General features: G+C 39.3%; 2 protein-coding genes across 4 annotated transcripts in view; both read right to left on the reverse strand.

The window, feature by feature from the left end:
- LOC134289565 (uncharacterized) overlaps positions 1-26,104 on the reverse strand; it is a 246,262-nt gene that overhangs the window by 130,615 nt on the left and 89,543 nt on the right. The gene's annotated exons all lie outside the window — the stretch shown is intronic.
- The window catches only part of LOC109411216 (dynein axonemal intermediate chain 7), a 132,789-nt gene that overhangs the window by 28,954 nt on the left and 77,731 nt on the right, over positions 1-26,104 (reverse strand). For 2 of the 3 annotated variants that reach the window (XM_062842366.1, XM_029864532.2), the window contains 2 exons: positions 14,415-14,478; positions 13,163-14,315 (listed from right to left, as the gene is read on the reverse strand). In XM_062842366.1, coding sequence (XP_062698350.1) covers positions 14,178-14,315; positions 14,415-14,478 — 202 coding nt within the window. In that variant the 3' untranslated portion in view covers positions 13,163-14,177. Of the gene's footprint in view, positions 1-13,092; positions 14,316-14,414; positions 14,479-26,104 lie in introns of all 3 variants that reach the window. The other variant, XM_062842365.1, reaches the window with a different exon arrangement.

The raw sequence follows: 26,104 nt of genomic DNA on the forward strand, positions 1-26,104 counted from the left end.
AAGATCATTTGGCATCGAGGATTCGTCACAACCGCCACGGATAGCAACGAAACCGACAAACATCATCGTCATCGAGAACAGGACCTTTCGTAACTACCATCGTTCGTCAGAGGGACCGTCGGCGCCACACGGGCGTCCAACGGAGGCCTGAGGGCCTCCGTCCAGGCAAGTCATTCTTGTTTTCAGCATTACATGTGAAAAAGCACCCTTTCATATTATTCAGAGTCCACCAACGTCACCCGCGGCACAGATTGCCTCTACATCCGTCCAAGCCATCAGTAGTCAGAAGTCCAAGGTCAAGGATCGTCAATCGTCAGCTCGAAGACGGCGTCCATTCCGTTTACCAAGTCATCACGTCAAGTAATCATCCGGAAACAATAGTCTGTCATCGTCGACGCCGCTCGGGCGTCCACCGGAGGCCAAAGGGCCTCCATCCAGGGAAGTCTTTTTCGTATTCAAAATTTCGTTTATAAAAGCACCCTCTCATTTTATTCAGCGATCACCATCGTCACCAGAGGCACAGATTGTCTCAACATCCGAGATCAAGTCGTCCAAATTTTCCAAGCCACCCATCGAGTCAAGCACGTCGTATCGTCATCGTCCGGAATACAGTCGCCCGTCGTAGTTCCTTCGAAGGCGGCGCTCAAGTCGTCTACGCAGCCAAACGTCCGAGATCAGGTCGTCAGCAATTCCTTCGAAGGTTACATTCAAGTCGTCCAAGTCAGTCAAGTAGTCATCAGCAGCAAGAATCATCAGGAGTCGTCCAAGAAGCCGTAATCGTCGTAGTCCAGTTACCAATCATCGAATGTCGAAATCGCTGCAATGCATCGAGGCCTGTAAAACAAGTCATCGTTGTAAAAAACAAATCTACAGTCCACACACCGAGATCATCCAACACCCACTGAAGTTATCGTCACCAAATCACCGTTAATGGATTGCATCGGTAGTCAACAAGTCCTGGCAGACGGAACGGTCTCCAGTGCAGAAATTTGTCTGCCAGGTAAGTTGTTCCGGTTTTACAAATTTCACTACACGATACTACATCATCAATTTCCCATCCAACCGAGGCACACCGAGAACAACAACATCGAGCAACAACAACCCTATGAAGAGCGATTGGCAGTCGACAGCCCATCGGTGCATAGTATATAGGCCAAGGTCATCCCGTTGGCTCATCATCGTCGTCAACAGTAGCAGCAGCAGAATAGTATATAAGAAAGTGAATTTGTTTATTCTAAAATTACTACCTAGATAAATTTGAACACAAATGTTAGCTAGAAGAGGATAGGTTGAAATCGAGGATATTTCAAGGCGGCCGGCTATGGTCGTGCAAGGGATAGATGAGAAGAGAGTGAGTGACCAAACATGTTCCACAGTCGTGGAACTGTTGGTTATCTCGTTCTGCCACCCGTTTTGTCTTGGTCCGTTTCGGTCTAGGCAACGATCGGGCCCAGTAGGTAGCAATCCGATAGGCTTTGCATACGATCGCCTCTCGATCGCCGCCGCCGGTCAGCTGTTATTTTGTACATAAGCAATTAATCAGAAGTAAATATACCGCCGCGAGAACTACATCTCGTCGTTTTCTGTTCGCGTAATAAATTAGTGTTTCGATTACAGTCCGCCGCGAGTTTTTAGCTAAGTGTCCGAAAACCGTTCTTGAGACGCGCGAACACTTGTGGTTCTCGAGAATGTTGAATCTCAATGTTGCGCTTTTTTTGAAAATGCATCATGTCCAAATGTTCACATTTCGCTTGGAGTTCAAGAAAAATCTTCACTTCAAATTTGCGATCAAAAAAAGATCCACCACATTTCCCCTTGACAACGAACGTACCTTGGTGTGATACAAAAGCATTGATTGGAATCCATGTTGGTACAAAGTCTTGATTCAAAATGCTGAGTTTAACAAAATTAACAACTGTAATCATTTGATCCAAAGCAATGCTCAAAGATGTAGGTAGCGTCTTAGAAGCAAGAGATAAATTGAAAAATTTCAATGTTGAAAATTGATGAAAATAAAATAATATTCTTTGGTGGGCAATTCCCCCCCTAGGAGGACGCAATTCCCCCCTAGGGGGGAATTCCCCCCCGGTTGAAAACCACTGATGTAAGTTATTTGGGAGTGAACGTGTGCGTAATATAAGTTTTTTTCTATCTTTCGGTGATAGCATGTGGCTAGTTCTCCTCAACATTCCAAGGAACTTTACAATCTTTGAGAGCACGCTATTTATATGACAGTTCCATTTCAGATTTTGCTGCATTACCAACCCAAGGTAAGTATGGTCTTGTACTCTTTCCAGCTGGGAAGCTCCTAAATGAAGATTGTTGTTAGAGGTATTGTATCGATCAGTACTTGAAAAGATCATATACTTGGATTTCGTTCCATTTACAGTTAAGCCGTTATTATAAAACCAATTATTTATGAGATTTAGATCGTGTTGCATATTTTCAAATAATTCTTCTATGTTTTCTGAGCTATACACAAGAGCAGAATCATCTGCATACATAACTAGTGTACCTTTCAACGGAAGATCAAATACATCATTAACGAAGATAATAAACAAAAGAGGCCCTAGAATTGATCCCTGAGGCACACCGTATTCTATACTGCCTTCACGACTAGTGTGACCGTCCAATTGCACAATTTGTTTTCTATTTTTTAAATAAGATTGGATCAAACAGTGAGCATTTCCTCTTATACCGTATCTAAATAGTTTCTGTAATAACAAGTTATGAGGAACACAATCGAAAGCCTTGAAGACATCCAAAAAAATTACGGAACATACTCTTTTTCTGTCTATATTTGTTTGTATATCATTTACTAAGCTTACTACTGCACTCGTTGTGTTGGAACGAGGCTGAAACCCAAATTGATTTTTGTTAATCAAATCATTTCTATCAAAAAAATCAAGTAACCTGGTATGAATTATCTTTTCGTATGGTTTAGACAAATTAGAAAGTATAGAAATCGGCCTATAGTTTTCGACCATCGATTTCCTACCAGATTTATATATTGGCGCAACTCTAGCTATTTTAAGTGTTTCTGGAAATTCTCCTTCAAGCATAGACCTATTCAAAAAAAATAGTGAGCGTTGGGAGTATAACATCAGGATTTAGCTTCAAAAACTTTGCTGGAATCAAATCTATTCCAGCAGAACATGAACTTTTCATTTCTCGAACATAGTTCCCCACTTCGTTTAACGAGGCTGGTAGCATCACCATAGAATTAGTTATACTCGTATTTAAAGTGCACACTTGTTGTCGATTATTGAATTGTGATTTTAGTATACTATGTAGTTGAACTGGAATGTCAATGAAATATTTGTTGAAAGCATTACATATTTTAGTCTTATCTGATATGTGTAATCCACCTTCAGTAATTTCAGTTATGCTGTTCTTCTCATTTGATGTTGTTCTACAATTAATCATTATAATAATGTTCCATACTTTTCGAATGTTATTACGCTTGCTCTCTATCTGAAAACTGTAATACTGTTTTTGTTTTTGTCTTATTATTTTCGTAACATAGTTTTTTTGTCTACAATAATTTTGCTTGACTTGTTGGTTGGTGGGCCACTTCAAAGTTCTTCGAAAGAGATGTTCTCTGATTCGAATATGATTAAGAACAAATTCATCTATCCAAGGAGACTTACGATTACATTTTTGTTTGATTTTGACTTTCTTTGAATTGGTTTTAATAACATCTGACGTTAATATACAAAATTCATTTAAGTTTGTTGCTTGTGTGATCACACGATCAAAGTCTAGAACGGCTTGTTCAAGATTATACTTCAGAACTTCTTTTACTGAACCTTGAGCTACAACATTTGGAATGCCATTTAAGCTAATCAACATTGCTCTATGGTCAGAAAAGCTTATATCATGCAAACCAACAGCATACTCGTAGTTCATCACATCCGTATATCCATGATCGATTATTGAACCTGACAAACTATTTCCATGGATGAAACTATGTGCATCTAGTCTATTTAGAATTGAATATCCGTTAGAGGTAACCATTGACTGATATTGAGTGGAAGATGGGCTTAACAAATTAATATTATAGTCGCCTACACACACCATTCGATTGTGGTTCTCCCAGAGCATGTCTATAAAATTTACGCTAGCCGTTAAATCAGCGTGAGGTGGTCGATAAACAACTCCAATTTTCAGCTTAGGACTACGAAGCTCAACTACGATTGCACTACCCTCAAAGAATTCTTCGTTAACTACTGTTTCAAAAGCAAGCGACCGATGGATGAATATACACGCCCCTCCTCCAGTTCTTGATGATCGCGGAGAGCATATTTCTATATAATCATTGAGATGACATAAATACAGCTCATCAGGGCGTAGGCGTATTTCAGTAATACAAATAATATGAACGGTTGATTTAAAGTTGGACAAATACAGGTGTAATTCATTAATTTTGTTTCTGATTGAATTTATATTTATTGATAGAATATTCAAAGTAGAAGTAGTAAAAATTTCATCGTATGGCCTGTGTATTACAGTGAGATTTTGATTCAGGTCTACATTGTTCAAAAAATCTTCATGATGTGGTGTATCCATTGTGAAAAGGAATGAGTAATAGACAGCAACAGCAAGACCAGTAAACAAGACCTTTGTTACACCACACGTCTTTGTATCCATGCGAAGAGCGAAGAGATTTGGCCGCCCGAAAAAGCATCCTAGTCTCTCTTGTGAGATTCTCGTTGATGAAAACTTGAGTATGTTGGTTCTGTTTGGTTTGATGGTTTGGAGAAGACCGGCTTGTACCCGCACTGGCAACAGCAACGTTATCAAAGCCAATCTCATCGAGGTAGAGAGATTTGCCCTTACGCGCTCGGAGAATATCGTTGCGCACTTTGGAGTTGTTGAACTCCACATGTATCATCCCATTTCCAAATCGTCTCGCCCTCTCTATATCAGGCGAGTAGAGTTGTACGCCTACAGCCGCAGCAATCTTGGAGACGATGATTGTTTCACTGAGAGCAAGTGACTTTGGAACACCGTTGATAATGAGTTCGTTCTTTAGAGCAGCTTGCTCAGCGATGCGCAATCTCTTTTGCATATCACTCACTGATGATTTGAGTGTCCCCAAATGACTATCATGTTCACTCATTTTCGTAGAGAACCCAGCACAGTCTGATTTCATCTTCTCAAAGCACACTTTAATGTCATCGTATTGCGCAGCAATGAAATCTTGCGACGATTTCACCTCTTGCACCGATTTTTGCATTTCAGCCTGAGAAGCAGCGAGCTCATTAAGTGAGACACTGAATTTCACCATCATCTGATCAGTCTTCTTTAGACACTCCATATTGGCTTCACATTTCTCATCGATCTTGTTCACAGACACTTGTAGAGTTTTTACTGATTGGAGCAGCTCATCAATTTTTTTAGTGTTCGTGTGTGATGACTCACATTGAGTTGAACAGTAAAAACAGTTGTTTTTCTGGACCTTATTGTACCGTGACTCGGACAAACCAGCACATTTCATATGCAGGGAATTGCTGCAAAACAAACACTTCACACACCTTTCATCCGCCTTGATTTCACTATTACAGGCGAAGCACTCATCCATGGCTGTACGCTTGTTACGGACACTCATAACAATCACGGTAATGGTCTAAACCAAAAGTAGTCTGTTTAATGCACAAATAATCACAAATTTACGCTTATAAGATGCAGGTTGTGATGTATCCCGTGAGCACTATCTATAGCGATGCTTCCACTTAATTTTAGTATCGGTTTTATCGTGTAATTGGAGCAAAATTGAAGAGCGATTGTTAGAACGTGGCTTCACTCTTGAGTGCACCGAGAGTGATTCAAAGGGACTTCAAACTCATTTTTATATATGTATATAGATATAGATGAATTTCTGTCTGTCTGTCTGTCTGCCTGACCCTTATGGATTCGGAAACTACAGAACGGATCGGCGTGAAATTTTGTATGTGAGTTCTTTTGGGGCCGGGGAAGGTTCTTAGCATAGTGTGAGACTCCTCCTATCTCTGGAAAGGGGAGCTTCCATACAGATGAAGCTACGGACATCTCTAGGGAGCTGTATGACAAAAACACAGTAGGCAGGCAGTACGACGTTTGCCGGGACAGCTAGTATTGTATAAATAGGGGAACTTACGCATTCTCGGTTATTTTCGTCATGAAGAGCTTTTTGAAACCTGTAGGTCTCAGAGTTGGCCTCAAATCCTTCCCAACAAAGCTGAGCTATATGCCCAAGTTTAAGGCAATTCGGCCCACAAAAACCCTCCATGACGAAGAGAACAAACCTGCCGATAATACCCATCGTCACCCTATTCGTTATAGCAAATTTATAAAACTGCATTGCTGTATTTTTCTTCTTCTCCATAGCTCTACGTTCTTATTAGAACTTGGCCTGCCTCTCCTCGAACAAGTATTCTTTGAGTACTTTCCATGGGCGTAGCCAGAGGGTGCCTCCCCTCCCTGGCCGCCAGATTTGTTTTTTTAAATCGAGCCAACTCAAAGATTATCAAACTCAGAGTTCCAAAAAAATCTCAAAAAATAAACTATATTAATAACACTAGTTTACAGCATTTTTGAACTCGGTAAGCTGATGATCATTTTTGGTGTAGAATCATGCCCTGAATTCGAAAACGCGAAGGAAAAAAATTACAGTAGAGCGGATTTTTTTTTCGACTTCCCATACAACGTTGATGATTTGAAATCGATTTTTGTTCTATTTTTAAGCAAAGTCGCTCACTTCAAGCATCACATTCTTCGTAATCAATGCTCCGATTGAGCTGAAATTTTTACTGTAACTCGCCTACATATGATATGTCAAATAAACATCGAGAAAGAATTTATAAGTTGGTTTTTTCTTATTGAAAAAATACATTTCTTCAAAAAATTTTGGGAATTTTGCTAAAATTTAAGAAGATTGTCCCCAAAACTCGCCAATATCTTGATTTTCATCAATCTGACGCAAAACCTGTATTCAGATGATCGAATGGTATTGTATTCAGCTTTAAATTTATGGAAAAAGATTTAAAATTGGTTGAACAAAACACAATATATTTGAATTTTAGTAAATTACATATTTTGAAAAGTTACAAAACTCGATATTGAGGTAAAACTCAAAAACTGTTCTACTTTAATTTTTTTGAAGGTCAGTTTCGAAATCAGCACTAAATTGTGCTTCAAAAATTTTGGTCGTTGACAGAAGTTCACGACTTTCATTTTATTTTGTAAACTTGTGTAATTAAGGTTTTTATCCACCATTATCAAACCTCGTTTACTCGAGAACTACAGGAAATTTCGCCAAATATTTCTTCAAGAGAACCACTTCAATCTTAAAATAGAATTTTATCGAATAACACGCTTGGTTGAATGTTTATTTATGGAATACAAAAACAGCATGCCAAATTTTCCAGATATGCCGGAACCGGTTGCGGTAGGGAAAAAGAAGGACTCTGAAGAACCATTTGCTGCTATAGAGTGCTGTTATGTGCTACTGCTACACAAATTTTCTCTAGTATTCAATTCAAACAAACGTCATTCTAAGAGCAAAATACCTGGGATTTCTTTACGAATTCCTTCAAGAACACCTATACAAATCCCTTTATTCATTTATTCAGGAACTTCTTCAGGGATTCTTTCGGAAATTCCACAAGAGACTTCTCCAGAAGTTTCTCCATCGTGAATTCTCCCATGGTAATCTTGCAAGGTTCTGATAGTGATTGTTTCGGGCTTTGTTCCAAGAAATGATTCAAGAATTCCTCCCACGATTCCTTCAGAAATTTTCACTGATACTTCTGCAAGGATGCATCGACGAATTCCTCCTGGAATTTGTTCATAGCTTCCTTCAGTGATTCCATCGTGGATTGCTCCAGAAAATTTTTCAATGAGTTCTATGGGTTTCACCAGACATTCCTCCGGGAATTTCTCCTGGGATATCTACAGAGGTTCCTCCAGTGATTGTTCCAGTGCTTTTTTCGAGGATTCCTCCAGGAATTTCTCCTGGGATTCCCAAAAGAATGTCAACAGAATTTCTTTCAGGTATGTTTGCAAGTGTTCGTTCACAGATTTCTTCAGGGATTACTCCATATATTCCTTCAAGAATTCCACTAGAGATTGCTCCAATAATTCAATCTGGAATAATCCGAAGTATTTCAGTAGGAATATCTTTCAGAAACCCTTACAGGAAATTTTACCAGAGATTTACTAAAAATTAATGCAGGCGTTCCTTCAAACATTGTACAATACATTATTTTGGGAGTCCATACAAATATTCCAACAATAATTCGTCCAAAAGTTATTGCAGACATGAATTCCTTCATATCTTTTTCCAACAGAAACTCTCCCGGGAATTTATTAAGAACGCTTTCCTGGGATTTCCAAAGGAATTCCTCATGGGATTACATCCGGGATTCCTCATGAGATTTCTTTGGGAATTCCTCCAGGTTTTCCTTCAGAAATTCCTTCAGAGTTTCACCCGGGAATTTCTTCTGTGTTTCTTTCAGGAGCAACTCTAGGGATTATTCTAAAAAATTCTCCAAGGATTCCTTCAGATACACTTTTTAGAATGCCTTCAGGAGTTCCTCTTGAAATTCTTTCAGGTATTCCTTTAGAAATTAATCTAGTTCTTCCTCCAGGGACTGTTTAGGGCTTCCCTTAGGAGTGCCTCTAGGAACTATTTCCGGGATTCCTTCAGGAGCTCCTACAGGGATTCCTCAAAGAGTTCTTCCACGAACTTTTCTTAGAACTCCTTCAGGGTTTTTTCCAAGGACTCCATCTGCAATTTCCTCTGGAATTATTCCTAGGATTCCTCCAGGAATTTCTCAAGGGATTCCTCCACGAATTTCTTCTGATTGCTCCAGGAATTTCTTCAGAAGTGCCTCTAGAGAATCCTCCAGAAATTCTTCTAGAGACTCTTCCAGGAGTGTTTCTAGAGATTCCTCCGTTAATCCCTACAGGCATTCCTCCAGGGTATCCTCCAGGGATGCCTCCATGGATTCCTCCAAGAGTTTCTGCAAGGAATAACTCAGGATTTTCTTCTGTGTTTCTTGCTGGAACAACTTATTTAAAAAAAATCCTCCAAAGAGCCTCCCCTCCTTGTATTATTTAAGGAACTCCTTCAGGAATTAATTCAGTACTTACTCCAGGGACTGTTCATTCCTCTAGTATTTTTTCAAGGATTTCTCTGAAAATTCTTCCAGGAGTTCCTACAAGAATTGTTACAGAGATTCCTCCAAGAAATCCTCCAGGGTTTCCTCAATGTATTCCTTCAGGACTCCTTCCAGAGATTCCTCCAATAATTGCTTCCAGGACTCTTCCAGGAATTCCACTAGGAATTCCTATAGAAATTTATCCAGGAAATCTTCAAGGGATTTTTTCCAGAGACTCCTAGAGGAATTCCTCCAAAGATTTCTCCAGGAATTACTTAAGGGAGTCCCCCAAAAATTCCACCAGGAATTCTGCTAGGCATTCTTCCAGGAAATTTTTCAGGCATTCATCCAGGGATTCCTCCTTTGATTCTTGCAGAGATTCCTCCAGGAATTGCTTCAGGGACTCCTCCAGGAGTTTCTTCTGGCATTGCTTCAGGAATTCTTCCTTGGATACCTCCACAAATTCATGCAGGCATTCCCACAGGATTTCATCCAGGAATTTCTCCAGTGTCTCGTCGAGGAATTCCTCCAGGAATTTCTTCTGGGATTTCTCCAGGAATTTCTCCAGAAATTATTCAAAAAATGCTTCAGGGACTCCTCCAGGAGTTTCTTCTGGCATTGCTTCAGGAATTCTTCCTTGAATACCTCCACAAATTCATGCAGGCATTCCCACAGGATTTCATCCAGGAATTTCTCCAGTGTCTCGTCGAGGAATTCCTCCAGGAATTTCTTTTGGGATTTCTCCAGGAATTTCTCCAGAAATTATTCAAAAAATTCCATCATAAATTATGTCAGCAATTCATCCAGGAATTTCTCCAGGAAACTCTTTAAATGTTCTTCCAGAATTATCTCTAGGAATACCTCCTAGATTTTTTCAGAAAATCCTCCAAGAATTCTTCCAGATTTTCATCCAGGAATTGATGCAGGGATTCCTCTAGGAATTCCACTAAAAATTCTTCGAGGAGCTTCTTCAGGGATTTTTCCAGAGATTTCTCCACGAATTTCTCCAAGGATTCTCCCAGGGATTCCTTCAAAAAATCCTTCGAGGCTTTCTCCAGGAATTCCACCAGAAATTTCTCTAAAATTTAGGAATTTCTTAGTGAATTTTTCAGAAACTTTTCACAGAGTTTCCCTAGAGATTCCCCCGGAAATTCATCCAGTAATTGTTGCAAGCACTCCTCCAAAGATTCCTCTAGGAATTCCATCAAGGATTCCTTCAGCAATTACCAAAGGAACTCCTCCAGGAAATTCTCCAATAATTACCGCAAGAATTTCTTCAGGAATTCCTCCAGCAATTACTCTAGAAATTAATCCAGGAATTGCTCCTGGAAATCCTTCAGATATTATGTCAGCAATTTCTCCAGGATTTTTTCCAGAAAATCTTCTAGGTTTTTTTTTCTCAGAAATTCTTGCAGGGAATTCTCCAGGAATACTTTCAGGATTTTTTCAGGGATTCCTCCAGGCATTTCTCCACGAATTTTACCTGAAATTCCTTCATGATATGCTTCAAGGATTTCTCCTGGAATTTCTCCAGGGATTTTCCCAGGGATTCCTCCAGAAGCTCATCTAATGAATTCTTTCAGGAAATTCTCCAGGAATACATTCAGCAGTTTTTCAAGGATTCCTCCAGGTATTCCTCTAGAGATTCCTCCAGGGATTTCTCCACAAATTTCTTCAAGGATCCCCAAGGAAATATAATTCCTCTGGAGATTCCTCTAGAAGTTTATCCAGTAATTCGTTCAAGAATTCCTCTTGAGGTTCCTCCAGCAATTTCCACAGGAATACCTCTAAGAATTCCTTCAGGATTTTATCCAGGGATTTCTCCAGGAACTTTTACAGGAATTCTCCAGAAAATACCCCAGAATTTTTTTCAGGAATTCCTCCAGGAACTTCTCCAGACATTGCTCCTGGACATCCTCCAGAAACTATGTCAGCAATTCCTCCAGGACTTCCTTCAGCAAATCTTCTAGGAATTCTTCAAGGAAATCCTCCGGGAATACTATCAGAAATTTTTCAGGGTTTCATTCCTCGAGGAATTCTTCCAGAGATTCGTCCAGGAATTGCTTCAAGGATTCTTCCAGGGATTTCTCCACGAATTTATCCAGGGGGTATTCCCAGAGATTCTTTCAGGGAATCCTCCGGAAATTCCTCCAAGGGTTCTTGCAGGAATTCCTCCTGGAATTTCTCTAGGGATTTTTTCAGATATTTCTCCAGCAATTCCTCCCAGAATTCCTCTGGAGATTTCCCCAGGAATTCCTCCAGGTCTTTTTCCAGGGATTGCTACAAGAATTCATTCACTTTTGAGAAGATGCTGTTGATTGGGTGGTCATTAAAGTCAAATTCTTCAGTTTCTATTTTTGGAATGAATGAAAGTTTTTCGTTGTTCCGCGGGCTGTTACAAGAGGTATTTATAACAAGGCCACCGAATCTGCATTGTCCGTCGTTCAATTTCCTCTGTGAAGAAACCCCCATCCAGTTAATACCAACATTAAACCGGCACCATTTATCTTGAACCGCCTATATTATTTATTGCCAGCTCTAGTTTGGAATTGAGGCATGATAGCATTCAGCGCTTGTCATAGCAGAGAATATATAATTAAACACAGTCAATTCTGCGGCAAAAATAACAAAACAGTAATTATGTATCATCTGATATTGGTAATCACAAACACGTTGGGTAGCATTTGGATAATCGCATTTTCGTTCAGCAGACAAATAGCAAAATATGGCAGCAAAGTCCATCAGAAAGTAATTACTACATGCTTCACTATGCATCATCAAAATGTGTACGCGCTATTGCGTGTTTTTTTTTTTCATATATCGGCACCATTGGTTCAAATGGGCGTTTTAGCACTTAGAACCAATACCTTCTCAAAAAACATTATCAAGTAGAGGAGGATGTTATCTTTCTTGGCGCTAGTGGGTTACCAGAAAGAAAAGAAGCCCACATCTTCATAAGAAGGTACTATTTTAGTAGCTGTTACGTCCTTCTAAAGTGTTGGTACCGATATTTGAAATGGGAGCTCCATTCAGGTATGTCAACTTTTAATACTTTTAGAAATGAAACGCCATCAAAGCAAGCCATACAATGTGTAATGATTAGCTGGAACAAACACAGCGCACAAACAAGCGGAAAAATTCAAATCATTTTGCGGCTTCCTTTGTTAAAATTTGATTACATTATATCGCTAGTATAAAAGTGCAACTCTAGAACTGGACCTACCTACGCGGGCGAATTAATTTCCATCAATTTCAACGCTTCGTCTCGTCCCCCTGTTCTCGGAAACCTCTTGCCAATAATGGTGTAGGTATGCGATATTGAACCATTAATCATTCTGATGTAACCAAAATCAAACTCAATTTGCATACGAATTATTCAATAGACGCGAGAGGGATAAGGTTTTTTTTTCATACCATCAGTGAAAAGTATGTATCGATGCCGATGTCAATGGACGGGAAAATTTGATTATTAACGATTATCCATTTTTAGACAAAATTCGCTCTACCTCCTGATTTCGGCGGAAGGCTAACTGAATTACGACAAATTTCAATTCGAAAAAATCGGAGTGCAGGCAATGACGATGAGATGTTTATAGGTGTTGAGCGCTTTTTGACAGGGCCACCTTTGCGGCTGCACGCATAAAGTAATACGATAATAAGATTTAGTACGGCATTGTACCGTGGCTAAAACCAATTTCCTGTTTCTCGATGGTTGAATGGAGTTTGGTATGGTTGATTTGGGTTATGGTAGCCACAAATATTTATCAGTAATCCCAAGTGCACTTTAAATTGCGTAAGAGCGCGTTCGATAGAGAACCGTAGTAGACTGTGCGTTCGTGGCCAACTACGATACGGAGACAGTTGGAAAATTTTCAATGGCCTTGACTAAGGTTAGTTCTCTGAAAATTTTCCAACTGTTTGAAATTGTCTCATCTTTCCCCACAATTACCCGCAACTGGTTCTGTGAAAAGATGTCCACTTAATTTGTTTGTACGTTTACTCCAGCAGGCAGGGCTTACTTCAGCTCTCTCCGCATCAAGTTATTCCGAGCGTAATCCACATCCGACATTCCTTTATTCTCCATGAAGCACTTTCATTAAAATTCACCCTGGCTTTTTATGAATAATAATAACTCGACTTATCATGCACTCTCATTTTTTTCTTCGAATATTATATTCATACTTCCATTATGCGCACACAGGTACAATGGTTCACCATACCGAACTAGGTTATAATTGTGTTATCGAATTATTCGCTTGAAAACTTCACTGCATTTTTTTCTTCTCCAAATGAAAAACACTTTCTCTTCTATCCGTGAATACCGCAGCGTCCGAGATCAATTTTTATGGCGTACTAAAAAAAGAAAAAGAAAAACTCCCGAACCACCAAGTGGCATTTGCGGACACCCGTGAGTTTTCAATCGCTACTAGCCGAGTCGAGCCGCCGGAGACTACTACTGTCCTAGTGCTGCTGATCAGCTTCGTAAACGCCATCGCAGCATCTTCCCAAGAGTAGCCACGAAAAACGGTGGGAGAAAGGCTTTCCACGCCGAAGCCCCGAGAGGAAAACTGCCGTTCTCCGTGCAGTACTAGATCGAGCGCGGAGCAGATGAGAGCCTTCCCTAACATATCGCTCTCTGTTTTCATGGCCTACTCTGCTCGCTCAAGCTAGTTCCTGCCGATGACGGGGTGCTTTGATCTGCTTTAAATTGTGTGCCACATGGCCTTGCTGACTGACTGAGGCGGAGATTGCTGGCTCCCTTCGACGCGAATCGAACATAACAATCACGACGTAAGGATATTTACAGCATCATACCTACTAAGCCAGCTTTACCTTCCGAAGGCACCATCAACCGGCATGAGGAGCAGAATTCAGAGCGAATGCGAGGTGATGATAACCAAACTTTCCGAGAAGATTTTATTAATAAATAAATGATTGGATTTGTTTCGCTTTGGATTCAAAACACTTTTGATTTTTGATCGTGGCAGACGGCAACGGGAGCACGTATTTATTTCAAGGCTCACGGACGTTTATTTACGAGAAGCTTAGCGGGCGAACTGCCTTCAACAGCTGCACGACGTTGTCTCGCAGGATGGGGCTCATGTTTTCCTGCTTCACTTTCGACGACGGTTGCGAGTGTTCCCGACCCAGATGGTACAGATCTGCGTAATGCTGGTTAGGGGTGGTAGTTGAATTGTAGATTAGTGCTGTGCATTTTTTATAAAGACTCATTGTTATGTATGCGAGAGTTGTCCGACTGGACTCCATTACCTCCATGCCATCGATGGGGCTGCTGTTGAAAGTGGGTGAAACCTCTACCGAGTCGACGATTGTGCTATAATTTGGGCGATTAGCGTTAGGGAAAGAAGAAAATGAAAATTACATATCATTAACTGACGGTAACATTTTCGGAACATACTATGAAATTAGGCAGAATGCAGTAGAAGTTGTTCTTTCAATACCAACATATCTAAGAATAGATGACATTTCTCGTACTTGTCCGTTTAGCAAAAAAAAATGTTAGTGTTAATTTAATATACACCATCGATGTTGAACGGAAAAAATGCATGCTTATCGGTATGGAGGCGCATGGTATTTAATTACATTACACTTACAATTGATCATCGATCGAAGTAGGCAGTGACCGCCGGTGTAACTGTTTTTTATATTTTGTTTAGGTTGGAGATCTACCAATAGGGCACTGCATTGTTTTGATTTATGGAATTTTGACGTTTCTTGGCCTTGTTGTTTACAAAATTTCTGTAAGAGAAGGAAAGAATTTCATGCAGTGCCCTATGGGATCTTAACTTCATCATTCTTCGTCGACGGCCGCTCGACAACGGTCCAGATCTTTCTCCATGCTGCAAATCCCCCAAAAACGCCACGAATACCAGGCCCCAGCGTACATCCTGTTCAGTGTTCATCGACTTCAAAGCGGCGCGGCGTACGATAGTATCGATCGCAGAGAGCGGATAATCCCTTCCCGAGAAGCGCGTTGGCTAGGTCTCCGTTAGAGAAAACAGATGGAGGAGTAGGGAGCTATGTACAGCGTCGGTAACCCAATTTCATTCCCGGATAGTTTGTCGATTGAGATATTGGACGGAGTTCTCTGCGATGGAGCTGGTTGAGCAGCGGCTTGACTCCATCATTGACTTTGCCTCCTTGAAGTCCAACATCAGCAAGCATCTCAAGTAGGCCCTGCCAAGTCTTCGAAAGTCAATTATGCCGACCAAGCAAGACCATGGAAACAGCGGCAGCAGCGGCAGAACCCGAGAAGACAATGCACAATGGTCCACGAAACAGATTTACGAGAAAAGATGCATTCAGCGCCTTCAAATAATTTCTTAGATTAATATGGTCTTCTACAAAGTTGTAGCAACATTCTCAGCGCACGAAAATGTACGTTTTTGAAAACTCTAAAAATGGTTCTTAGACAACTTTGATGAGAAATTTGAAACAAAAAAGAAGATAAAGCGTTTAAACTATTTTGACCAAATTTGGAGCATTTTCCCATAGTTTTCATAGGGTGACGCTCAGGCCCGGATTTAAGGGGGGGCAAAGGGGGCAAGTGCCCCGGGCCCCCCGATGAAGGGGGCCCCCCAAGAATCCGAAACACAATTTATATTTTTCAACGAAACCATATGAAATTCACGTGAATGTTCATATTTTATACAAAGTTTCTATAGCCACAGCTGTTAAGGTGTGAATATTCAGCATGACCATACTAAGGGTGACGCGTTCAATTCCCGGTCGTTCCAAGAACTTTTCGTAAAGGAAAATCCTTGACTGTGGAAGTGCTCATAAAACACTAAGGTAAGAAGCAGTGTCCCAGTGAGGACGTCACACTAAAAAAAGAACTTATAATAGGGTTCCTAAAGGTATCTAAACTATGTTTGGCCATTTATCTGGATTTTCTCTTAAGAATAATTCGAAATCAAAAGTTTCATAATTTTTGGTGCAGTATTTGAAAATATGCGATTTTCTCTAAAAACCCTTGAAAGTTCTTATCGAGTGGAAACACTTTTCCGTGACTTCAAGTTGCTACAAAAAGTGTCTCTAAGCAGAGTGCAAGAAAGATTAAGCTTTTGAGTAATTGTACGTCAATATAAATTTCAATAGTTTCACAAATTTATCTATTATTTTACAATGATTATACAATTATACATACGTTTGTTGATTATGATTATATTTTGGAAACAAATATCTTATACTTATTTGCATCAGTTCGCTGCTATCATGAAAAAGAGAGGATGACGAATTCTGGAGATGTTTGGGAGTTGAGGCAAGTTTTGAAAACCGAGTGTCCTGGAAACTGTAACTTTCCATATCTTTATGTTTGGTTTTACTGAAGATATTGTGGGTTTAGCACTAAATTGATTTCCGAAAAAAGTTCACTGACTTCCACTGCCTTTCCTGTGCGTTAAAGATAACGTCGGAAGTAGTGCGCTGTACAGTAAATCTGGTTTTCTATACAGCGCACTACTTCCGACGTAATGTTTAACGTATAGGAAAGGCAGCGGAAGTCAATGAAGTTTTTTCGGAAACCAATTTAGTGCTAACGCCACAATATTAAGATTTATTGCTACAGTTGCTCCCAAGAGACTAATCTTTATATAATCTGAATTTTGAAATACTCGTCGATCCCGTGCAATCTCAAATAAAGTTGCTGCATGTTTTAGTGGATTTTTTACTGAATGCTAAGTTCTTAAACTTGTATAAATGTTTTCAATTTGGATGAAAGCTTAAAATATATGTACTATCTGAACGAGATGTCATTTACGCTAGCATTTTTACATTTGAGTCAAATATCAAATTAAATGTTCGAATAATTTTCTATTTGTCGGAGTTTTGGAGAAGTTCAGAAATGAGAAGCTTTCAATATTAGGTCTAAAATAACACATAAGATTAAGGAAAAAAAAAGACGTAATTGTATGGTTCATTTTTTTTCGAAATTTTGATTCTGGGGGCCCACTTTTTAGGGTTTGCCCCGGGCCCCCCGAGGCCTAAATCCGGCACTGGTGACGCTAGAACAAATCGTTTTATTGCTTTATTTTTTTGTTTCTAATTTCTCGTCAAAGTCGCCTTAGAACCACTTAAAGAGCTTCCAAAAACGCGCATTTTTGTGCGCTGAGATTGTTGCTAAGTCATTCCGTTCAAAAGATATTGATGATTTTCTAGAAAAAATAGGTACTTTTCGAGTATTTTTCACTTGAGTTACAAAAATAACACCCCTCTAATTTTTTGATATGTTTTATAACATTTCTTTTTTTGAATGCGGGCTAAAGATATTTTTTATATTTGCCCCAACCCGTCATAACACCTTTTTAAAAAAAACTATGATTTTTTTAAGAAAAACGCCTGTAAATATTGAACCAAAAGAGATAACGACCAGCGCACCAAACGACGCGTCTTCAAATGCTCTACAAGTGTTTCTTGGGTGACTTTGATGAAAAATCGAAACTGAAAAAGTTAACGCCAGAAAACCGGTTTTTCTTGAACTACCCTAAGCTTATTCAGAAAAATATCTCTAGATCGGTCAATGTGGCAAAACGTGACAACCCATACAAAAAAAAAAATGAGGTCCCATACAAAAAGTGTAACTCAGGGGGGAGGGGGTTGAAAAAGGTCGATTTTTGCGTGACATAATTTGTGTATCACCCCCAGGGGGTTGTGACCATTTGTTAGGTCCTTAACAATCACAAGTCAGGGCGGGTCAGGGGGTGGGGACCTCTTGGGCCATGGTTGAGCGTATGAGGAAAAAAGGAGAAATAGCGGAAACGTAGGTACACTAAGTCTTGGAAACGCATGAGGGTAGGTGACAAGCGTGAGAAGCGTTCTTGTAACCAAGACTGAACAGTCCTAGTACTCGAAAGTCTTGAAGGCGATGGAGAGCGACTCCAAGCTCGTGGATTTAGGATCGTACTATTGGACGTAATCGTACGGGTGAAATGATCCACGAGCTCAAGCATGACAAGAGCGCAAGGGCGCCGCCCACAAAAGCCTGCGTAAGAGGGTGAGGGTGTCGAGGTAGGGGCTCTTTCAGCGAAGGCAACTCTGAAGGTGACCTAGATGAGATCACAGATGCGGAAGAAACTGCGCCATCAGTGTGAAGTGGCCACCGCTGCTGTTCAGATATTGAAGGCGCGTTAGTCCTTGATACATCAACCTAAGGTTTGCTTCAGATGTCTTGAACTAGTCATGGGACTGTAAAGGCTCTGACAAGAGTCAGCTGTATAGGCGATGTCGCGGGGAAGGCCATCAGGCACAAGGCTTACGAACGCATACACTTGTTTCCGAGAAATCCGCGAACAGTAGGTACCCAACGGGAGGTCCAATGTGCCCGGCCTTCTGAAGAGCCGTAGCTGACAAATCACAGTGAAGGTGACGCAGCTGAACCTTTTTTTTATAGAATGAGGAAATCTGTTGGTTGGCAACACCTTAGAAAATCCTCATTCTGGCACTACTTTACCTTGTCTCCGCGGTACTTCCCCATTAGGGATGACCTCGTAGAGGGGAGGGCCCGTACTTGCGCACTCTCACTGTCAAACGTCAGCTATCACATATGGCTATACTCAAGGGGGCCAACTCGATTAATTGTTGGTCGGCCCGCCATTTCCTTTGGAGGTGAAGCACGATTGTGGATACCGTGGCTGACACGGTGCTCCACTCGTCCACCCCCGTACACATCCGCTCTACTATGTTATTGGGAGTAGTAAATCAGGAATCATACCAAGACAAGGTATTGGTCGGTTATCCAGGTATTGAAAATAACTTATTTTGGTATTTGATAGGTATTAATACAATACCTCAACGAGTTATTGGTTTGGTGTTGATGATGGTTTGAGGTATTATTCAATTATGGAAAACCCCGTATTTGTATGGAAAAATTGCCGATTATTATTTAGGTATTGCTATACCTGATGTCATTATTCACGCGTTATGCACAGAATACACACCAGTTATTATTTTAGGTATTTTACCTCTTATGCAGGGCTACTTAATACCTCATTCAGGTTGTAGGTATTCGGTTCCCGAGCAGAGGAGAATATCAAATTAATACCTACGAAATAACATAACCTGTTTTTATATCTTGGTTTGTTATCATTATATTATCAAGGCATTACTTCTCCATTACATCGTTTGTTGGGCAATCTTTTTTTGTTATGAGCACGGTATTGGTATACATTCATTAAACAACATTCAAATAATATGTTTTGTTGTAAAACAAATTTAGTTATTATTGAACTATAGAGTGTACATAAACATTTAATCATCAATACCACAACGATAACAAGTTTTGAAATCAAAACTACATCATTATATTTACGTTGTTTTCAGCATTCCGTGATAAGGAGCTTATGATTAATTCCTCTTCTCTCTGGCCTTACATCCTAACTGATAGTATACAAGCTTCTCAGCTTAATGTTTTAGTGTTATAAGGACTGTATCGGAAATTAACTATAAACGTTCACAATTGCCTGAAAAATAATCTGTTCGAAATTAACATAACTTTATTTTTGGAGATACTATATAAATCTCTTAAATAAAGAATGGCAGTTCTGATTTTCAAAAAATAATCATTTAACTTGGACTTTTATCTCAAAGAATGCACAAATGTTTTTAAAATTTTGGACACCTCCTAAAAATTTAAAATTGCGAAAACTGTGGGAAAATATTCATTTTTTCTCTTATTTTTGCGAAAATATATTCTTTTCCAGAATGCTCATGATATAGGAAAATTATTTTTATCAAGAAAAATTCCCTCCGTAGTTTAGGGCAATTTTTAAAAATGAAAAAAGGTCATTTTTCGAGGAACTCTTTTTTTTATGCGTCTTCAAAGAACGATTACGCAAATTAAAAATACATAAAGTTGAAAATTTGCATTTTTTTTCGATTGGGTATGTATTTAAATCTATTGAAGAGGTAGTTTTACCAGAGAACGGAATCTTATAACCTCTAAAGATATTTGAAACAGAGCGTCAAAGTTCGACCAAAAAGTAGGTGTTTTTTTTGGGATAGACCATATTCTTAATGTTGGAGGTTTTTCTATCCAAAATAAGAATTTTAAAAGTCAGTTTTGAGTGATATGTTATGTGTACATAATTACTAGTAATAATCATTAATTTCCAGATTTTTCCCCGTACAATTTTTTTTCGTTACAAATGTTTGAAACGTTAAAAAAAATTTAAAATAAAAACTGTTTGTACAGATTGTTATTTTGTGTGGTATACTCATAGACCCATATTTACAATAATACTAAACATTTTCCAAATTTCTTCAAGCTGTTCTAAACTTAATTATATTGTAAAGATTTCATAGAAGAACCGGAATTAAAAGACCAACCGTGCGTCGAGATAGAGCATTTTGAATGTTTATAGTTAATTTCCGATACAGTCCTTAGATAGTAGAGCCAACATTGATCAGCGGATTGAGAGTCCTGTATCCGAAAGAACATGATTTCACGATTCCAACAACGCCAACGAGCCATTTTACAAGATGTTTTCGATCAGTTAGTAAAATTCCAGGAGGAACTTATTGAAAGGTTTATTAGAAAAATACATTAAACTTCAGACCAGAAGACTAGTCAATTCAAAAAAATGGCACTCTATCTCCCTTGTGGCATTTACCATACCTTATATTAAACGTAAGGTACATTATTATATTTCAGGTATATTAATCGTAACTAATTTAGTTTTTGAATTATCATTAACAACATAGAAAGTTCAAAATTTGTTATTGCAATATTTTTATATTACTTATTATTAAGTTGTTATTGAAACCAACAAAACATGTTATCAAATTGTTCTTTCAGGAACATTTTTTGCTATGATTTTTGTTATTTTGCCGCTTATGACAGACAAGTTAATAACATAATATATTATGTTAATAACATAAAAATAACTGATTCCATTGCTCAGTTATTTTGCCAAAATAACGCATTTTATAATGGAGTTGTTATTTCCTTCTGCTCGGGTTTTCCACCCGAGCAGAAGGGAATAACAACAGCATAAGGACCTGTGTTATTTGGGTAAAATAACTGAATAATAGAATCGATTATTTTTAAGTTATTAACATAACAGATTATGTTATGAACTTGTCTGTCATAAGCGGCAAAATAACAAATATCATAACAAAAAAATGTTCTTGGAAAACCATGTTAATAACTTGTTTTGTTAGTTTCAATAACAACTTAATAACAGTGCATTTGAAAAATATGTCAATAACAAATTTTAATATCAATTTGTTATTGATAATAATCGGAAAGCAAAATTTGGTATTATATCAAAATCGTAACTAAGTAAATTATGACACTTATTATATAAAATAATTCACTTTTTCTCACAAACCCACAAATAACAATACTGTAAATGATAAAAAAATACAACTTCGTGAAATTTCTCGTGGAAGAAATCATTCACAGATTCCCGAAGACTTCTCTAGAAATTCCATCAGAATTATGAACAGAATCCCTTCAAGGATTTCTTTAGAATTCCCCGTGATTATTTGTTCCGAATTTTATCTAAAGATCTCTCAGAGAATTTCACCAGGAGTTTTTTCCGAAGAATTCTACTGGAGTTTTTCAAAAGATTTTGCCAAGAATTCTAATAATTGCTCAGAAGTATTACTTAGGAATTTCTAAGAAGATTGCACCAGGAGTTCTTTTGAAGACTTCTCCAGGATATCGAAGGGTTTCTCCAGAACTTCCAAATGTTGTCCCAAATATTATTTAAGGGATTTTTAGGGGATTCGTCTGGAAATTTCCTTCCTAATTGAATACAAAAGTGGAACAAAACAAAAGGACAGATCATTATTATCGAATTGTCGCTTTGATATCAATACTTGTTACTGTTGTGCTTTTTTGTTTTTATTTATGTGTTTTTTAACAATTTGCTAATTCTACAACTAACTGTTGTGCTATTGTTGATAAGTTGATCAATAGTACAACAATAACAAAACTTGTAGTTCAACAGAATATGTTATTGAAATGAAATTGAGTGAACGTATATCAATAGCTTGATTATAACTAAATGAGATTGTCCAATAAAATTTGTTATGGAAAAGCTATGACTTGATAATTAAATAATAACAAAACAAGATATAAAAACAGGTTATGTGATTTCGTAGTTATTAATTTGATGTTCTCCTTTGCTCGGGCATACCTGAGTTAGTTATTATTCAGCTATTTTCTCCTGCTCGGGAAGGGAGACCATCGGCTTACTGGTGCACTCAAGCGATTACGGACCTGAGCCGTGCCTGCCTACGGGATAGATGGTAGATGAGGCGAGTTCGAACTGAGAAAGAGATGTTGGAGGGTTCGATTCCCAGTCCGGTCGGGAAAAAATTATCGACTTCCTGGGCATAGTGTATCATTGTGCTTGTCTCTTAATGTTCGATTATACAATGGCACGCAAAGAAAGCCTTTCAATAAATAACTGTAGAAGTGCTCAAAGAACACTAAGTTGAAGAGAGGCAGGCCAAGTTTCAGTGAGAACGTCGAGCCATAAAGAAGAAAAGAAGGAGAAGAAGAAGGTATGGCCCCAGGTCCAGACGGAGTTCCGAACTTGGCCTTAAAAATAGCTATTGCAGAGGCTCTCGGAATGTTTATGTCTGCTATGCAGACATGCCTGCACGGGAGAGTCTTCCCAGAGGTTTGGGAGTGGCAGAGCCTACCCGTATAAGATCGTATAAGATGTTGTATAAGATGTTAAAGTGGAGGCGATATGCGTACATTTTACATGCGCCAAAGTGGAGGTATGCACGCATATGGCCTCCACTTTATCATCTTATGCAACATCTTATACGATTACTGGTTGTCTGGGTATGTAGTATTGCCAGAGGCGGGGAAACCACACGAAGACCCGTCGGCGTACAGCCCAATATGCTGGATTGACACAGGAAGGTGTTCCAGAAGATCATCTTCAACAGGTTGCTGGTGCACTACATGGGTGTAAGTGGTCTTTCGAGCAACCAGTTGGGCTTCCGAAGGGGAGATCGGCCGTAAACGCTATTTTGTCGGTAAGAACGACCGCCGAGATAGTGCTCCAGCCTAAGAAGAGGGGGATTCGCTGAAGATGAGCCCACAGGTTGATTCCGAGGGTAGATAGTTGGGGTTAATAGCCGGGGGAAGTAACATTCCATCTGACGCAGGTCTTTTCGTGCCATGGTTGTTTCCGACAGTATCTACACCGTTTTGGTCATGCCACCCAAATAACCGGTTTCTGTTGCACAGAAAGTTTCAGAAAACTGCACTCGACGAAAATATTAGAACGTATACGTTTCCATTCCATTTCATTCGATTTTACATAAAAGAACATTTTGAACGCAAAATTGTAAGCAAGCTTCATATTGCAGACGTTCTGTGGTTTTACTATCCGTTGGAGAGTTGTGTTAACAGCGCACTATGGGGCGACTTCATACAAACAGGTGGCCAACAATGTTTTTGCGCCAATTTTATAATGTCTTGCTTCTATCCGTAGGGTATATGCCTTAAATATATGAAAAATATGTTTAACAGGTTGTTTAAACACGACAGTTTCAAACAGCATGAAATTACGAGGGTTTTGCATACTTTCAGGCGTTCATGCGTGTATAAGGATTTATGTTCCTACTTACAAAATAAATTCCAATTCGTAAAAATACGCTTCGCAGAGAGATCCAAGACCAGATTTAGACTCCACTATGCTTGGGTCTCCAGTTAGCCTAGTGATTAAGGCTATGGATCGCCAATCCGGAGACGGCGGGTTCGATTCCCGTTCCGGTCGGGAAAATTTTCTCGACTCCCTGGGCATAATGTACTTGCCTCACAATATACAAATTCATGCAATGGCAGGCAAAGGAAGCCCTTCAATTAATAACTGTGGAAATGCTCAAAGAACACTAAGGTGAAGTGAGGCAGGCCAAATCCCAGTGGGGACGTAGAGCCAGAAAGAAAAAGAAGAAGAAATATGCTTGATTTACCGAGAAAAGCGGCCATAACGACCAAATGTTTCTTCAGAGGTATTTAATGGCCAATAGGGTGATTTTAAATTGCAATATCTCAATCATCACCGAAAACTTGATTGGAATTGCAGAATAGCAGCCAGTAGCAGCCAAATTTGATTTCAATGTCTGCCAGGGATCCTAAACAAAGGCATAGAAGTAGTCCCGGAGCGAAACTTTGCGAAACTTTTTTTGTATGGAACGGTTTGTACGGGGAAAGTTTGATTTTTTTAAATGTGGCATAATTTAATAGTTTTACAATAAAGATTTCTATATCTGATACGTCATTCGAAAGGTTTGTAAGCAAGCTTTTAGAAACTACTTTTTAAAATTAACATATTTTATTAAAGCCGAAGATATGCGAAGTTGAACATTTCGTTCATTTTACCAAAAATTGGCAATGGTCTCATTCTGCTGACAATATCTCGATAAGTATAGGGATTAGCAAACTAGTATTCTAGGGTTTACTGGTCCAAGTGGTCTACTTTCAACTACCGAACCTGAATCTCAATTTGAATGAAGTCGATTTTCGATTTTTGGCCACCTGAATCCCCTTAGTGCAGCGATGGAGGTCATTTTATTAGAGCGAACTCAATGCAACAATTTTGAACTGTGTGGTTTAGAGAAAACGGCCGGAACACGTTTTCTTCGTACATCCGCGTTTTCGCGCAATGCGTGACCGCATGATTGCCAATTGCGAAGAGGACACAACTCCGGACAATCTTGTCAAGGGGATTTGTAAAGACGAGTTCAGCTGAAATGCCGTTTCATCGGCTATTACCCACATCCTCTTGGAGCTACAGGTGAAGTGGCGCGTGAACTCGGAGAATGACTAAGTGGCTCAGACGCTATACAAGAGGTGGTCCAAGGGTTCGGAGTCGGCTACGTCGATTATGCCGGTGCCCTGCGGTTTAAGTTGTCTAGGATAGTGGTGCACTGAAAATATTCTACACGTTCGAGCCACATGTTTCAAACATGAATTTTCACCACTTGGGAAACATCTGAATTTAACGTGTCAAACCAGTCATAAATCTACTTTTTGAAATCATGTGTAAAACACGTTAGTTTGGCATCATGAATGTCAAATTTTATATAATATTAGTACCAGGCACCCAACTGTGGGTCCCTGTTCACCAAAAAATGAAGTATGCTAAGACATACTTACCGCGAGCGAGTTCGGGGATGCACATTAGCTTATAGGCGAACCATTTCCATTATCGATACATAAACATACTTTCAAACACGATAAAATCATGTGTAAAAGACAGTGGTTCAAAATCTCAACTATTCAACATCTGATTCAAAGGAAATACACATTAATATAGCGTGCTGTTTTGAACGATACATTAACGTGTAAAAGAACATGGATGAGACGTGTCGATTATTTTCAGTGTGGCCGGTAGAACATCTTGGTAGCGTTGCTGTCGTGGCGTTGGTCTACTGGTTTCGATCCGCGCCCGTGGTTGGAAAGGAGACTCCGGTAAGAGCAGGGGCAGGTGGAAGCCTTCTTCTGCTAGCTGATAGGGCCTGAGCCTTCAACAGGTCAACCAGTGCACAGTGGGGAAAATCGACCCAAAAAACGGATATTTTAACGCCGCTGGTTTCGGTACGTGAAGTTGATCAATTCCGACGTAAAAATTTACGAGAAATCGATTGGTGCTGAATTCATTCACCGAATGGCACGGGAAGTGATCCATTTTGCCTTTTTTCATACAAGAAGAGAATCAAAATGTACTTTCAAACAATAAACATGAATGTAGATAGTTGAAAATAGCTGCAGGTATAATTAGAAGATAATAGCAATCATAAGAACACAGATAACAGATGTTTATGCTAGTACAAATTTTTCGCAGAATCCTGTGTAAATGTTCAAAACGATACACGTTGGCTCACTACCGCCATCTACTCAACTGATTGCGACATTACATCTAACTTGAATGCAAGAATAGTTCGAAGTTCCACTTTCATTCAAGATCGAATAC

Source organism: Aedes albopictus, chromosome 3 (genome assembly GCF_035046485.1).
Source record: "Aedes albopictus strain Foshan chromosome 3, AalbF5, whole genome shotgun sequence".
In the NCBI taxonomy this organism is placed as follows: domain Eukaryota; kingdom Metazoa; phylum Arthropoda; class Insecta; order Diptera; family Culicidae; genus Aedes; species Aedes albopictus.